Source organism: Euprymna scolopes, chromosome 28, assembly GCF_053919585.1.
Source record: "Euprymna scolopes isolate OS-2025 chromosome 28, ASM5391958v1, whole genome shotgun sequence".
Classification (NCBI taxonomy): Eukaryota; Metazoa; Mollusca; class Cephalopoda; order Sepiida; family Sepiolidae; genus Euprymna; species Euprymna scolopes.
In genome coordinates, this window is record NC_136509.1 from 59887273 (window position 1) to 59905909 (window position 18637).

Below are 18637 nucleotides of genomic sequence, written 5' to 3' on the forward strand. Positions count from 1 at the left end.
TTTAATGTTTATAGCCAAAACAAAATTAGAAAAGAAAATACGTGGAGAGTAAACTGAAACATTTTAATAAATGGCAACAATTAGGATGAGAAAAATAATCTGACACCAGTAAATAAAATTGTTACTATGATTCTTTTGGTAATTATTTGATATGAAATTCCAAAATGAATTCATATTAGTCTTTATAGAAAAGCAAAAAGCAGAACTATTGAACTAAAAAGTTAAGGAGTAGAATAAATGTGTGTACATATAGAGGAAGGAAGAAAACAGTATTTTTCCATACTTACCAACAAGCAGTAGGCATATGGGGACCGCAAAGAATGTTTGCTAAACTTACTAACTAGTTTGTTCACAGCCAGTTTATCATTTTTACGAATGTGGTACAACAGTCCAAGAGCATGATACTGCAAGAGAAAAGTATAAGGAAAGGAAAACAAGATTCAAAGCAACACAAAAAGAAATCACATGGAAAATGTTTCAAAGTTTTGTTTCAAAAGCTGAAAGAAGATCATTTCAGTCAACCAGGAAATAATTTAAAATAAATAGGAATTTAAGAGGATTTGCAAATTATTTTAGATTAGCAGGACCACTGAACTGGTTGTTACCTAGTGGAAATATTATAGGAAGTCAGAAGAGATTCAGTAAAGCCCCTTCCTGGAAAACAAATTAAACTACGGTTGCTAATAGGGAGCACTGTCAGCACTGGAAAATAGCAGGCACTGGCGGTCATGGCCAAAATGAAATTATCCAGCATCCACTGTCAAGCATTGTCAGTAGCAGCTAGCAGAACACACTGACTGTCATTGTCAATTACTGGCTATTAGTGCTGGTTTCAGACAGTTACTGGTGGGCACTGATTGCCTTGGCAACTGGCAGTCACTAGCGGCCATGACCAGTGTCAGTTTCCAGTAGACTGCTCTAAACTAAAATCGTCCATTTTCAACTGTTGGGCATTGTTGGGCACTTTCATCCACTGGCTGTCACTGGATACCTGTGTTGGGCATTGATAGTCACTGGCAGTTAGTGCTGTTTTGAGATAGTTACTTGTGTTTCTTGGTAGGTACTAGCTGCCTTTACAAGTATGACTGTCGATTCCGGCATTCACTGGCAGCCATAACCTGTTTTGGCCTCCATTAGATTGCTCTAATGCTCTAAAATGAAATTGTCCATCTTAAATGGTAAAAATTGATGATTGTTGGCATTTTTAAGCAGTTACTTAAATTTACTGGTGGGCACAACCTTCTTTTGCAAGTATTGGTCCTTGTCAGTCATGACCAGTGTCAGTTTCCATTGGGCTGCTATGAAATGAAATCGCCTCTGCTACTGTCACCCAATAATAGCAGTTACAACAGTGATTGGCAGTAACCAGCACTGGTGGATTACTGCTGTTTCGAGTATTGGTGTTTACTAGCGTTGACTGGTGGGCACTGGCTGCTTTAATTGTTGGTCAAAGGCGACCATGACCAATGTTATGTTTTGTTCCAAACCTGAGTAAAGCAAGAAGCACTATTCCCCATTCTACACAATCTTGATTTGCTACGTTTGTGTAGATATGTTTTTGTACTCATAGAATACAGACTGCTTTTTCTTTTTTTTAGATACGATGTTAAAGTTGAATTTACCTTTATTTTTTATTTATTAAAATATTAGGTGAAAGTACAGGTTAGTTACAAAAAGCTCTCACCTACAATGATAAGAGTTTCTAAACAATGAGATTATTTTAACATATCTTGCATAAATACGCATTTGTTAACTGAACTGGTAAAACCATGAACATGGCATGCATATTACGAAAAATATGTAATACGTACAATATAGGAAATAATTTTGATGACCGAAATAGAACGTTTATTTTTTGTAATGTTTGAAACTTAGAAATGTTGTGAGAATGAAATGAGTGGAAGTCCCTGACTACTACCCTCCCATAATGTAACATTAATTGTTGCCAGATTTAAAATAATTTTTCATAAGTTCATATAAAATTCCAGACAAATGACAATAATAAAAATGATGAGAATTTTTCCTTTTGGAAATGTCAGTTATGATATGCGATCCCTTTATTTAAGCAAAAATAAGCACACAAAGGTAGATACAATTGATATCTAAAAAATGTGTCTGAGTTTAATTTTGATGCATGTAAACAAGTGCTTGCCCCCTCAGCAGCCACCAACATGTGAAAGACAAGGACACAATTAGAATGAGAATGAAAGAGAACCAGCAATTGGGTCAGCAATTGTTGAGAGGCAACACATGGTTTTACAGGGACAGACTAGCCCTTTTCCCTACATTTTTCCTATATGGGCTAAATTTAAAGTAAATAAAATCGAATTTTCCAAGATTTTTTTTTTTTTTGGTGGGGGGGGGGGGGAATTAGATTCTTTTACCTGAATTTTTCCATATTTTAAAATAAGTAATTACTCATTTGATCTTGGTAAAAAAATGGTGCAGAATAATTAACAGCTGATAAATTGCGGGGGGGGGGGGAAGACTTATACCAAATGCAGTAGAATTCAATTATCTACCAACTTTTATGCTGAAACAGTTAATATTTTGAAATAAAAAAATGCATTTCATTCAAACCTGTCTTTACACACAGAAGAAAAAAAAAATAAATAAATGGTTGTTTATCATTTAACCAACAGACTTCATTTCGGAAAACTTGTGGGGGAAAAAAAAAACTCACCTTACTAAAAACTCCAACCGAACTTCAAAGTTAGTGGTGGTTATAGTTCTTACAACTTTTAAGGAATGAAGCACTAAACAAGTGGTCATTTATTTCCTATGTGTTGTAAAGATAGCCTTAAAAAAAATTTAAATAAAAAGAAAACTAGAAACCTAACAGTTTCAGTATGTTAAAAGTATACAGGTCAGTAGATAATTCTACTGCATTTGGTATAAAGGATTTGTTTTGTTTTATGATTTCTTGACTTAACTATTCTGCACTTTCACTATTTAATCTGTTGTTCCTATTTTTTTTTCCCCCCACACTGCCAGAGTTAAACACAAGGCGAGATTTAAATGTGTAAAAATCGAGCACCCAAAAAGGAGAACTCTAGATTGGAGAGAAAAAAATTGATTTGGTCTAGGACTTCTTCACTGACCAAGGACAGAATAGCAAAGTGTAATATTTACCTGCCTCTCCATGAAGGCAGAGTTAGACACATGGTCGGTTTTAGTGTAGGGAAAATCTATCTCACAAAGGAAAACTCCTGATTGAGACAAAAATAAAAATTGCTTCAATCCTAAAGGATTTCTTTCATTGACCGATGGCAAAAAGATAAAGTATAGGTATTTTAAAGTAAAAAAATAAAAATAAACTGTATTATTTGGATTAGCAATACACATGAAAAAATTGAAATGGCTTAAAATATTTCAATATTGGTATATATAGAAAGAGCTTGATGAGCTAAGAAAGAATCTAAGTTTTTAAAATCCAATTAAAATTAAGGAAGTTACCATTATTTTTGTGCCTCACACGTTTGGATATTTTTCCCTCTAAGACCATATGCATCACATTTTTGACACTACTCTTTCAGTAAAAATGTTATATCTTAGTTAAAACATAAGATTAAGCAATGAAATTTACCATATAAGTGTATTTTTGTGTAAGAATAAGACTCAAGATGAGAACATTGTCCAAATAATCTAAATTTGTAATCCTCATCTCAAAAAGTCAGAAAAATAAACAGAATATAAAAAAATATGATAAAATGTGCCAATATTTTCATTGTAAAAAAATATTTTCATTTTGAAAATATTCAAAGCAGATGAAAAAATATCCTTGATTATGATTTGTAGTAGCGGGCACAAAGTGCTGGCCAATTGAAATGGTTCAATTTCCAGGCCGTGTTTTAAGGACAGGATTGTATTTTTTTTTTTTTTGCTATGGGAGATAAATTTTGTGTTTTATGCTTTTGCTAGTCAAACTTAAAATGAATTAACTACCCTAAAAAGTTAGAATAGCCTAGAAAGGGGGTATAATTTTTCTTTAGATTTAGAGGCAAAACTAATTCCCCACTTTAAATTAAATTTTTTTAGGGGTGGGGGGTAATTTTTTTGTTTTATTTCTTTTGCACTTGCAGATACTCGCTATTTTCATTTTTTTTAGGGGGGTTGGTTAATTTTTTTTTTTGTTTCTTTCGAACTTGCACAGGTACTCGCTATTTTCATTTTTTTTTGGGGGGGGGGTAATACTTTTTTTTGTTTCTTTGCACTTGCTATTTTAATTAAAAAAAAAATTTTTTTTTGGGGGGGGGGGTAATTTTTTAAATTTCTTTTGCACTTGCATAGGTACTCGCATTTTCATCTTTTGTTTTTAGGGGGTTGGCTTATTTTTTTTTGTTTCTTTGCACTTGCTATTTTCATTTTTTTTTAGGGGGGTTTGTTAATTTTTTTTTTTTTTATTTCTTTGCGCTTGCATGAGTACTCGCTATTTTCATGGGGGGAGGTTCTTTTGGTTGCACGGGTACTTGCTATTTTCATTTTAGGGTTTGAGTTGTTTTTTTTTGCGCTTGCATGAGTACTCGCTATTTTCATGGAGGGGGGGGGGTTGCACGGGTACTTGCTATTTTCATTTTTTTTTTTTTTTTAAGGGTTTGGTTAATGTTTTTTGCTTTTGCGCTTACACAAGTACTCGCGTGACTGAAATTTTTTTCCTATGGTTGGGTTGTTCAATAGCTTTACTATACCACCTCTCTACACCCTGGCAATGCCAGGTACCTCCGCTAGTTATATGTAAAAGAAGCCAATATAAACAAATTATTAATCGGTTTTAATATAACTTTGATATATTTGTGTTTGAACCTCATTGTTAATTTTAGAGAGAAAAAAATTGCGATAAGAGAACTTCAAATATTGAAAAGTTTTTATTATAATTGATGTTATTTAATGAACTCTTTAGATAGTTGCACAATTTTTATGCTGTGGCTGTGTTCTTTCAGATGCTTTTGTTGCTAGAATCTGTGATTGTATCGGAATTAGCAATTTTAAAACAGAATTCATAAAAATATTGAAATCATACTATCACTAGGTAATTACTTATCTATATAGATATAACAAACAGTTAAATTAATATTTGCTATCAACTTAGGTAAAGCATAGAATCTCTTACTATAGATTATTTGATATGTTATCTGTAATATGTAAAATACATCAATATAAGGCCAGGAAATAAATTGATACTCTATTCGTAATTTATGTTACTGGCAAGATGAGAACTCTATTCGTAATTTATGTTACTGGCAAGATGAGAACTCTATTCGTAATTTATGTTACTGGCAAGATGAGAACTCTATTCGTAATTTATGTTACTGGCAAGATGAGAACTCTATTCGTAATTTATGTTACTGGCAAGATGAGAACTCTATTCGTAATTTATGTTACTGGCAAGATGAGAACTCTATTCGTAATTTATGTTACTGGCAAGATGAGAACTCTATTCGTAATTTATGTTACTGGCAAGATGAGAACTCTATTCGTAATTTATGTTACTGGCAAGATGAGAACTCTATTCGTAATTTATGTTACTGGCAAGATGAGAACTCTATTCGTAATTTATGTTACTGGCAAGATGAGAACTCTATTCGTAATTTATGTTACTGGCAAGATGAGAACTCTATTCGTAATTTATGTTACTGGCAAGATGAGAACTCTATTCGTAATTTATGTTACTGGCAAGATGAGAACTCTATTCGTAATTTATGTTACTGGCAAGATGAGAACTCTATTCGTAATTTATGTTACTGGCAAGATGAGAACTCTATTCGTAATTTATGTTACTGGCAAGATGAGAACTCTATTCGTAATTTATGTTACTGGCAAGATGAGAACTCTATTCGTAATTTATGTTGCTATCAAGAGGAGAACTCTATTCGTATTTCATGTTACTGGCAAGATGAGAACTATTCCTATTTCATGTTACTGGCAAGATGAGAACTCTATTCCTATTTTATGTTACTGGCAAGATGAGAACTCTATTCAAAGAAAAGTATTGCTTTATGGGAAGGAACTTAATAACTGCTTATCTTAAGATGTGTATTTCTGTAAAAGTCTGTGATTATATCGGAATTAGCAATTTTAGACATCTCATTCCGGCTGTGCTTTTAAAAAAGTGCTCCGCCGAAGTTGTTCCAATCCTCTCCAAACTTTACAACAAATGTCTTAATGAATCTTGCTTTCCTGCCAGGTGGTACCAGTTTTCAAGATTTCTTGCGAAAGAACTGACCAAGTAAATTACTGCCCCATTAACTCCTCCCACTTTCTTCCAAGATATTGGTGTCCATAATTTACCATGCTCTAGTCCATCACCTTACAGATAGTAACTTCTGACCAACCAACAATATGGATTTAGGCAAGCCGGTTCCACAGCAGACATCCTAACTGTAATCTCCAAGCATATATACCATTCACTTGACAAAGCAGGGGAGGGTAAGGCGGTAGCTCTAGATATATCTAAGGCTTTTGACAGGGTATGGCATGAAGGTCTTACGGTATTACTGGAAGAATACTTAACATAATTAAATCCTTCTTAGATAAGAGAGAAATCCAGGTTGTCCTCGATGGTCGTACATCTAAACAATATGATATAAATGTGGGAGTGCCTCAGGGGTCTATCCTTGGACCTCTATTATTCCTAAATGACCTCCCAGATAAAATTGTCTGTGAGATGGGTATATATACTGATGACACCATGCTCTATAACAGACACGACAGGAAAACAAATGAACACATATCTAAAGAAATGTCAGAAACACTAGAGGACGATCTCCAATCTGTAGTGGAATGGGGACAAAAATACATGGTCACATTCAATGCTGCCAAGACTAAACTTGTTTCCTTCAATAACTACAAGAAACCTTCTCTACCACCAATAGCAATGGCCAAAGACTTTATTTGAAAGCACATCTTTTAAACTCCTCGGCCTAACATTCACAGGAAACAGAGGAGTTGGAACAATTACATTGAGAGCATTGCCAGGACCGCTGCGAAAAAGGTAGGTTCTCTCTACCGTGCTAGAAAGCTACTAACGCCCAAAAGTATCCTGTACCTCTATAAGGGCACCATTCTCCCATGTATGGAGTATTGTCATATTTCGGCCGATGCATCTGCTACTAGTTTCTCACTCTTAGACAAGGTTCAAAAGAGAGTCGCCAACCTAATAGGTCCAGAACTGTCAAGCTTCAGCCTCTGTCCCATCAACAAAATGTAGCATCCCTCTCCCTGTTCTACAAGAATTTTCACGGTGAATGTTCAAACAAACTGCAAGCACCTGTACCCCCTCGACGTAAATACTTCGGACAAACCTGACAAGCAGCAAAATCCCACCCTTTCACAGTAGAGATCCCTAGAGGTAAGAGAAACTTCTACTCCAGGAGTTTCTTCCCCAGAACCGCTAGACTTTGGAATTCCCTTCCCCAACTGTACTGACATGCAGAAGTTCAAGTGTAACATGAACCGACATCTTGCTGCCTAACTCCACACCTAGTACCCCTGTAGCCTGTATCCCTAATAGTAGCCTCCTACTTGAGAGTGGAAATGTGCAATGTTTGGGGTGAAAATATGGAGAAACAAAAAAAAAAAAAAAAAGATACATCGGTATACACACATCTAGCTTTTCACAACTTAGTGTAGCTATATATCTAATGGGAACAGTCTAGTTTTACAGAAAAACACATCTTAAGATAAGCATTTATTAAGTTCCTTCCTATAACGAATAGAGTTCTCATCTTGCCAGTAAGATAAAATATAAATGGAGTTCTGATCTTGCCAGTAATATAAAATATGAATAGAGTTCTCATCTTGCCAGTACCATAAAATATGAATAGAGTTCTCATCTTGCCAGTACCATAAAATATGAATAGAGTTCTCATCTTGCCAGTACCATAAAATATGAATAGAGTTCTCATCTTGCCAGTACCATAAAATATGAATAGAGTTCTCATCTTGCCAGTAATATAAAATATGAATAGAGTTCTCATCTTGCCAGTAATATAAAATATGAATAGAGTTCTCATCTTGCCAGTAATATAAAATATGAATACAGTTCTCATCTTGCCAGTACCATAAAATATGAATACAGTTCTCATCTTGCCAGTACCATAAAATATGAATACAGTTCTCATCTTGCCAGTACCATAAAATATGAATACAGTTCTCATCTTGCCAGTACCATAAAATATGAATACAGTTCTCATCTTGCCAGTACCATAAAATATGAATACAGTTCTCATCTTGCCAGTACCATAAAATATGAATAGAGTTCTCATCTTGCCAGTAATATAAAATATGAATAGAGTTCTCATCTTGCCAGTACCATAAAATATGAATAGAGTTCTCATCTTGCCAGTACCATAAAATATGAATAGAGTTCTCATCTTGCCAGTAATATAAAATATGAATAGAGTTCTCATCTTGCCAGTACCATAAAATATGAATACAGTTCTCATCTTGCCAGTACCATAAAATATGAATACAGTTCTCATCTTGCCAGTACCATAAAATATGAATAGAGTTCTCATCTTGCCAGTACCATAAAATATGAATAGAGTTCTCATCTTGCCAGTACCATAAAATATGAATAGAGTTCTCATCTTGCCAGTAACATAATATAGGATAAGAGTTCTCATCTTGCCAGTAACATAATATAGGATAAGAGTTCTCATCTTGCCAGTAACATAATATAGGATAAGAGTTCTCATCTTGCCAGTAACATAATATAGGATAAGAGTTCTCATCTTGCCAGTAACATAATATAGGATAAGAGTTCTCATCTTGCCAGTAACATAATATAGGATAAGAGTTCTCATCTTGCCAGTAACATAATATAGGATAAGAGTTCTCATCTTGCCAGTAACATAAAATATGAATACAGTTCTCATCTTGCCAGTAACATAAAATATGAATACAGTTCTCATCTTGCCAGTAACATAAAATATGAATACAGTTCTCATCTTGCCAGTAACATAAAATATGAATACAGTTCTCATCTTGCCAGTAACATAAAATATGAATACAGTTCTCATCTTGCCAGTAACATAAAATATGAATACAGTTCTCATCTTGCCAGTAACATAAAATATGAATACAGTTCTCATCTTGCCAGTAACATAAAATATGAATACAGTTCTCATCTTGCCAGTAACATAAAATATGAATACAGTTCTCATCTTGCCAGTAACATAAAATATGAATACAGTTCTCATCTTGCCAGTAACATAAAATATGAATACAGTTCTCATCTTGCCAGTAACATAAAATATAAATACAGTTCTCATCTTGCCAGTAACATAAAATATGAATACAGTTCTCATCTTGCCAGTAACATAAAATATGAATACAGTTCTCATCTTGCCAGTAACATAAAATATAAATACAGTTCTCATCTTGCCAGTAACATAAAATATGAATACAGTTCTCATCTTGCCAGTAACATAAAATATAAATACAGTTCTCATCTTGCCAGTAACATAAAATATGAATACAGTTCTCATCTTGCCAGTAACATAAAATATAAATACAGTTCTCATCTTGCCAGTAACATAAAATATGAATACAGTTCTCATCTTGCCAGTAACATAAAATATGAATACAGTTCTCATCTTGCCAGTAACATAAAATATGAATACAGTTCTCATCTTGCCAGTAACATAAAATATGAATACAGTTCTCATCTTGCCAGTAACATAAAATATGAATACAGTTCTCATCTTGCCAGTAACATAAAATATGAATACAGTTCTCATCTTGCCAGTAACATAAAATATGAATACAGTTCTCATCTTGCCAGTACCATAAAATATGAATACAGTTCTTATCTTGCCAGTACCATAAAATATGAATACAGTTCTCATCTTGCCAGTAACATAAAATATGAATACAGTTCTCATCTTGCCAGTACCATAAAATATGAATACAGTTCTCATCTTGCCAGTAACATAAAATATGAATACAGTTCTCATCTTGCCAGTACCATAAAATATGAATACAGTTCTCATCTTGCCAGTAACATAAAATATAAATACAGTTCTCATCTTGCCAGTAACATAAAATATGAATACAGTTCTCATCTTGCCAGTAACATAAAATATGAATACAGTTCTCATCTTGACAGTAGCATAAAATATGAATACAGTTCTCATCTTTCCAGTAACATAAAATATGAATAGAGTTCTCATCTTTCCAGTAACATAAAATATGAATAGAGTTCTCATCTTGCCAGTACCATAAAATATGAATACAGTTCTCATCTTGCCAGTAACATAAACTAGGATTAGAGTTCTCATCTTGCCAGTACCATAAAATAGGATTAGTGTTCTCATCTTGCCAGTAACATAAAATAGGATTAGAGTTCTCATCTTGCCAGTAACATAAAATAGGATTAGAGTTCTCATCTTGCCAGTAACATAAAATAGGATTACAGTTCTCATCTTGCCAGTAACATAAAATAGGATTAGAGTTCTCATCTTGCCAGTAACATAAAATAGGATTAGAGTTCTCATCTTGCCAGTAACATAAAATAGGATTAGAGTTCTCATCTTGCCAGTAACATAAAATAGGATTAGAGTTCTCATCTTGCCAGTAACATAAAATAGGATTAGAGTTCTCATCTTGCCAGTAACATAAAATAGGATTAGAGTTCTCATCTTGCCAGTAACATAAAATAGGATTAGAGTTCTCATCTTGCCAGTAACATAAAATAGGATTAGAGTTCTCATCTTGCCAGTAACATAAAATAGGATTAGAGTTCTCATCTTGCCAGTAACATAAAATAGGATTAGAGTTCTCATCTTGCCAGTAACATAAAATAGGATTAGAGTTCTCATCTTGCCAGTAACATAAAATAGGATTAGAGTTCTCATCTTGCCAGTAACATAAAATAGGATTAGAGTTCTCATCTTGCCAGTAACATAAAATAGGATTAGAGTTCTCATCTTGCCAGTAACATAAAATAGGATTAGAGTTCTCATCTTGCCAGTAACATAAAATAGGATTAGAGTTCTCATCTTGCCAGTAACATAAAATAGGATTAGAGTTCTCATCTTGCCAGTAACATAAAATAGGGTTAGAGTTCTCATCTTGCCAGTAACATAAAATAGGATTAGAGTTCTCATCTTGCCAGTAACATAAAATAGGATTAAAGTTCTCATCTTGCCAGTAACATAAAATAGGATTAGAGTTCTCATCTTGCCAGTAACATAAAATGTAATATAAAATATGAATAGAGTTCTCATCTTGCCAGTAACATAAAATATGAATACAGTTCTCATCTTGCCAGTAACATAAAATATGAATACAGTTCTCATCTTGCCAGTAACATAAAATATGAATACAGTTCTCATCTTGCCAGTAACATAAAATATGAATACAGTTCTCATCTTGCCAGTAACATAAAATATGAATACAGTTCTCATCTTGCCAGTACCATAAAATATGAATACAGTTCTCATCTTGCCAGTAACATAAAATATGAATACAGTTCTCATCTTGCCAGTAACATAAAATATGAATACAGTTCTCATCTTGCCAGTAACATAAAATATGAATACAGTTCTCATCTTGCCAGTACCATAAAATATGAATACAGTTCTCATCTTGCCAGTAACATAAAATATGAATACAGTTCTCATCTTGCCAGTAACATAAACTAGGATTAGAGTTCTCATCTTGCCAGTAACATAAAATAGGATTAGAGTTCTCATCTTGCCAGTAACATAAAATAGGATTAGAGTTCTCATCTTGCCAGTAACATAAAATAGGATTAGAGTTCTCATCTTGCCAGTAACATAAAATAGGATTAGAGTTCTCATCTTGCCAGTAACATAAAATAGGATTAGAGTTCTCATCTTGCCAGTAACATAAAATAGGATTAGAGTTCTCATCTTGCCAGTAACATAAAATAGGATTAGAGTTCTCATCTTGCCAGTAACATAAAATAGGATTAGAGTTCTCATCTTGCCAGTAACATAAAATAGGATTAGAGTTCTCATCTTGCCAGTAACATAAAATAGGATTAGAGTTCTCATCTTGCCAGTAACATAAAATAGGATTAAAGTTCTCATCTTGCCAGTAACATAAAATAGGATTAGAGTTCTCATCTTGCCAGTAACATAAAATGTAATATAAAATATGAATAGAGTTCTCATCTTGCCAGTAACATAAAATATGAATACAGTTCTCATCTTGCCAGTAACATAAAATATGAATAGAGTTCTCATCTTGCCAGTAACATAAAATATGAATACAGTTCTCATCTTGCCAGTAACATAAAATATGAATACAGTTCTCATCTTGCCAGTAACATAAAATATGAATACAGTTCTCATCTTGCCAGTAACATAAAATATGAATACAGTTCTCATCTTGCCAGTAACATAAAATATGAATACAGTTCTCATCTTGCCAGTAACATAAAATATGAATACAGTTCTCATCTTGCCAGTAACATAAAATATGAATACAGTTCTCATCTTGCCAGTAACATAAAATATGAATACAGTTCTCATCTTGCCAGTAACATAAAATATGAATACAGTTCTCATCTTGCCAGTAACATAAAATATGAATACAGTTCTCATCTTGCCAGTAACATAAAATATGAATACAGTTCTCATCTTGCCAGTAACATAAACTAGGATTAGAGTTCTCATCTTGCCAGTAACATAAAATAGGATTAGAGTTCTCATCTTGCCAGTAACATAAAATAGGATTAGAGTTCTCATCTTGCCAGTAACATAAAATAGGATTAGAGTTCTCATCTTGCCAGTAACATAAAATAGGATTAGAGTTCTCATCTTGCCAGTAACATAAAATAGGATTAGAGTTCTCATTTTGCCAGTAACATAAAATAGGATTAGAGTTCTCATCTTGCCAGTAACATAAAATAGGATTAGAGTTCTCATCTTGCCAGTAACATAAAATAGGATTAGAGTTCTCATCTTGCCAGTAACATAAAATAGGATTAGAGTTCTCATCTTGCCAGTAACATAAAATAGGATTAGAGTTCTCATCTTGCCAGTAACATAAAATAGGATTAGAGTTCTCATCTTGCCAGTAACATAAAATAGGATTAGAGTTCTCATCTTGCCAGTAACATAAAATAGGATTAAAGTTCTCATCTTGCCAGTAACATAAAATAGGATTAGAGTTCTCATCTTGCCAGTAACATAAAATGTAATATAAAATATGAATAGAGTTCTCATCTTGCCAGTAACATAAAATATGAATACAGTTCTCATCTTGCCAGTAACATAAAATATGAATAGAGTTCTCATCTTGCCAGTAACATAAAATATGAATACAGTTCTCATCTTGCCAGTAACATAAAATATGAATACAGTTCTCATCTTGCCAGTACCATAAAATATGAATACAGTTCTCATCTTGCCAGTAACATAAAATATGAATACAGTTCTCATCTTGCCAGTAACATAAAATATGAATACAGTTCTCATCTTGCCAGTAACATAAAATATGAATACAGTTCTCATCTTGCCAGTAACATAAAATATGAATACAGTTCTCATCTTGCCAGTAACATAAAATATGAATACAGTTCTCATCTTGCCAGTAACATAAACTAGGATTAGAGTTCTCATCTTGCCAGTAACATAAAATAGGATTAGAGTTCTCATCTTGCCAGTAACATAAAATAGGATTAGAGTTCTCATCTTGCCAGTAACATAAAATAGGATTAGAGTTCTCATCTTGCCAGTAACATAAAATAGGATTAGAGTTCTCATCTTGCCAGTAACATAAAATAGGATTAGAGTTCTCATCTTGCCAGTAACATAAAATAGGATTAGAGTTCTGACTAGCACTCAGCTTGTCAGCGCATTAATGAGTTTCGTTTGTATTCTCTTAAAAATAAAAACTTTTTCTGCTCTCAAAACAAAAGCAGAAAAATCAGTTTAATTTTTTATTCTGAATTTGTCAATTTAAAAAAATTATTTTCAAGTTTTTCAAATTTGATTTCCAAACAATACTATTTTGTTGTTTTTAACGCTTTTAGTACATATGTACTAAAAGCGTTAAAAAACAACAAAATGTATTGAGTACATGCGTTTCTGTTATTGTATTTATAACTTCTTACTTGTACTTAAGGTAGAATTTTGTTTTTGTGGTAAAAAAAAAACAAAAACAAATATATAACAAATAAAAGGTACTTGTGCACTTATGCTACCATGCTGAAATAACATTTAGAAACCCATTCTTAACATGGGAAAGGAAGGGTGTTTTGTTAACTATTCTATACTTTCACCTAACAATTAAATAAGATATAGTGTGAAACTTGGATATATTTTTAACTCATTGTCAAGACCATTTTTTTTTAATCTGTAAAACAAACCAGTTTTGTTTTTTAACTGAGGATATCTAAATAATAATAATTAGGCGGTTCAATAAAGAATTTTATTGTGACACATTTTGTAAATTTTTACTTTGTTTCCATCTTAACATTTTTCTTTAAAATGACTACCTCTAAAGGTTTTCGGATACGCTGAAAATGAATATCGCATTTAAATTTTCTACAAATAAGTAGCTTTCCGGATATTAAGCAATGTCATTTCTTATGTTATTGCTGGTGGTTATCTTGGTATGTGCATTTGCGCATAGTTTCTCAGAGTTACATTTGCACACTCGTGCGTATTAAGATGGCCACTAGTAATAACATAAGAATTGACATTGCTTAATATCCGGAAAACAACTTATTTGCAGAAAATTTAAATGTGATATTCGTTTTCAGCATACCCGAAAACCTATAAGAGTAATCATTTTAAATGTTTAAGGTAAAACCTATAAGAGTAATCATTTTAAATGTTTAAGGTAAAAAAATTACCATTTTATTTCTTTGTTTACATAGTGCAATTTTCAGTAAAAAAAAAAATGAATGACAAAAATTACCATCAACTGGTGAATATATAGTTGTTGCTTATCAGGATTCCTGGTATCCTGGTACTGTGAAAACTACAAGGATTCATGTAGAGCACAATTTATGGTTGCATCTCCAAAAATAGGGGTATATTTTGGGCCAGATAGAGGATTTACAAAATTGAAAATTGGACTGGTACCAAAATGCATAAGTTCTAGTCGACTATGGGAATTTCCATCTTTTACAGAAATCCAAAATCTACATGAAAAATTTTCTTCGATTTATTTCTGAGATTAATTCATATCTACTCAATTTTTTTTTCTTTGAGGGGAGTAGTAAATACTGGCCATGAATGCTCTTTAGAATAGCTTGAAAAATAAATAACTGGTGACAAAATTACTGAATTCCTTGAGATGTTGAGGTCTGTAATTTAGCCCACTTTTTCTAAAGAAAAATGTCCACGGAAAAGTCTAAATTTGGGAACTTAAAATTCTTATAACTCTTGAACTACTGATGGTATTTGCATAATTCAAATGGTTTTAATCATCTTTAGCTCTTGTCATGCAAGTTGATAAAATAATAATTATCTAAAAAGAAAAAATCAACTTGTAATGCCGTTGAAACAAGGTTGTGTCCTGGTTTCAACATGTTTCTCACTCTACACGGCAGCAACGCTAAATAAGATACCACCAGACACGCCATCAATCAATCGCCGTTTTCGCATGGATAGGGGAATTTTCAACCTAGCACGACTTTGTGCTAGAACTAAGACCTCCATATGCTTAGTGTGAGAACTGCAGTATGCTGATGACGCTATTCCAGGTCAGACTGCCCAGGACCTTCAATCACAAGCAGATGCATACAATGCAGCCTACGAACGTTTTGGGATGCAGGTCAATATAGAAAAGACCAAAATACTAGTCCAACACCCACCTGGACTCCTGCTACCTTATACCAACACTATCATAAATGTCCAATCAATAGAGGAAGTTTACCAGTTTCCTTACCTAGGAAACATCATAACATCTACTCCCACATGTACGAAAGATGTGGAAAACAGGATCAGGGCAGACCACTCTGCCTTTGGTCATTTCAACAGCCGCATATTTAACAACCATGCACTGAAATTGGCCACTAAAATCATGATCTTCAAAGCAGTAGTACTCTCCACTCTTCTTCATGCTTGTTAAACATGTATGGAAACGATACAAAAAAAACTGGAACGCTTCCAGCAACACAAGCTAAGGCAAATTTGCATATCATCAGGGAGAGCCACACCACTAACTGAAGTACTAAGCAGGACTAAAATGACCAGCACTGAGGCAATCATCATTCACCATCACCTTCATTGTGTAAGCTACATCAGTAGAATGGATCCTTCCAGGCTGCTGAAAGAATTACTTTATGGTGAGCTCGCCAATGGGACTCGACCACAAGGGCCACCTAAATGGCACTATAAAGACCAGTTAAAGCGCACCCTGGCAATGACTAACATCGACCCTTCCTCATGAGAATAGGCTGCTGGGGACCGGACAAAATGGAGGAGCCTGGTACGCAAAGGTATCATGGACTGAGGGGAAAAGAAGACAACATGAAAAGGCTAGGAAAAGAAGGTGATAGTGAGAAGAGCAGCCCAATCCCCCACCTACACTCCCTTGCAAATACTACCCACAACCTTTCTGCAAGCGGTTGGGCATTGCAAGCAATGTAAAGTATAGGCATCCTAGAAGATAAGGGGTAGATTATGGACCCAATACTTGCACACGAGTAAGCACCGCCACCGCCGATATATCTCTTAAAAATAGTATGTAGCTTGTGTACATTTTTATAGGAGTATTATGTCAGAGTTTCTAAGAATAGCTTGTGTTACTTTAAGATTAATAGATTTTATCCCCCCAGTTTCTGCAGTATTAATTGGAATGGTTAAACAAGGTGATAAAAATAAAATTATTGGACATTCAAATAATCCTAATGCTTTTAAGTTATGTCAAATTATTCGAAGTAGATTGATAGAGCAAATACAAAATTATATAAGAAATTCAGTACAAAATGTATAACATATCTATCTACTATTATATAAAAGGAACTGTAAGTTCATTCCCTACGGACAGATTTTTTAAAAATTTCACACAAATGTACTTTATGTACCTGCCAATATTCTTAGATAGGTTTTGTAGCAACATGTCATGGATAAGCAAAAAAAATAAATAAAAAATCCGATTAAAGAATGAACAGACAATTTTGACTAAAGTTTATGCCTACATTATGCAGCCTACCATTACAAGAGCATTTGAGAAGTTTTATTACTGCACAAACAGAAAGGCTTGACATATAAAATCAGCAGTAGGCACATTTAAAATGTTTCTGATTAGAGACAATTGAACCATGGTACTTTACTTTTACATTTTAAAATTTAATTCAAGCCATTATATATAAAAAATAATATCATAAAATCAACAGTAGGTCCTCTATAGTGTAATGTAAACTACAATGTATTGTGGACTAAGTCACTGCAGGGAGGCATGTAAAGCTTCCTCTTAGTGCACCGCAGTGAATCCCCAACTAGAGCAGGTAATTAATTTCATTGAAAAACGTCAATTTCACTAATTTTGATAACAATAAAATATGAGGGTGAAACATTTGTTGATCCTCATTCAATCCCAGACAATGTCGGGTCTTCCTTGCTAGTATATATAAAAATAATAGAATAACTCCATTTCAAGATCCAAATGCTTATTTTTCTTACCAAACAGTTACATCAGCATATTGAGATATCAGTACATTTTTTTTTTTACAGATCTGTTTCCTTATGCAGAAACAATTTATATTATGTCAATACTGAATCTTCTCATGCATATACTTATCAGAAAAATAAAACAAATTTTTGTTTAGAAAGAAAAAATACATGACAGTATAACGCCAGAATTTTTTTTTTTTTTTTTTTTTAATTCATCGCTTATTTGTTTAGGTAAACATCTTATAACATATTGCAAAGCTACTCCAGTTTTAGTGAATGTTTGAATTAAAAATGTTGAGTTTACAAAGTAATCTAATAATATTACTTTATTTTATATTTATTGCCTGGATTAACTCTGATTAAATCTAAAATGAGCATACATAGCTATTTGATATAAAACTTCTTTTAATAAATTGCATGTGATTTTTTTATGCTACATTGTTTGATGATTTACTAATATTCATTAGGTGTAAACATTTATATTTAAAGTAATATTTGTATATTACATTTAAGTTTATAAAGATATTCATTTGTATTCTGCAGACATTTTTTTTTAACATAACCTATTAATTTGCCTAGTTAAAGGGAGATAATACAATTAGAAATCTTACCAGTCAATTCCCTTGTTATAAATGTAATTGCAAATTATTTACCCAAAATATATTTATTTCATATATATTCATATACATACAGTCACATACACCCACACGCATATACACATGTATATGAAATTTTTTTAAATTTAATACTTGGCAAATTTATGGAAGCCTCTTTATTATTTCTTCATATTTTTAACTTATAATATTTGTGTTTACAAATACATTATGACTAAGTTTACTTTTGTTAATTCTTAAATTTTTTTTTTTTTTTTTTTTTTTTTTTTTTTTTTTACACGGTAGTCACCCGGAAGCCATTCAGGGATAAGGGTTAAATAATTATTTACAAGATATTTGTTTAATATCTAATGAATTTCTACTGGATGCTTAAAGATAGGGGCCTTTCTTAATCTATATATATTTGTATGACTATATGTTATT

The 18637-nt window shown here is 32.9% G+C and overlaps 1 protein-coding gene across 5 annotated transcripts in view; it reads right to left on the reverse strand.

Annotated features, from left to right (window-relative positions):
• The window catches only part of LOC145249669 (coatomer subunit gamma-2-like), a 344043-nt gene that overhangs the window by 159894 nt on the left and 165512 nt on the right, over positions 1 to 18637 (reverse strand). For all 5 annotated transcript variants that reach the window (XM_080111454.1, XM_080111455.1, XM_080111456.1 and 2 more), the window contains one exon: positions 288 to 404. In XM_080111454.1, the coding sequence (XP_079967580.1) occupies positions 288 to 404 (117 nt within the window). The remainder of the gene's footprint in view (positions 1 to 287; positions 405 to 18637) is intronic.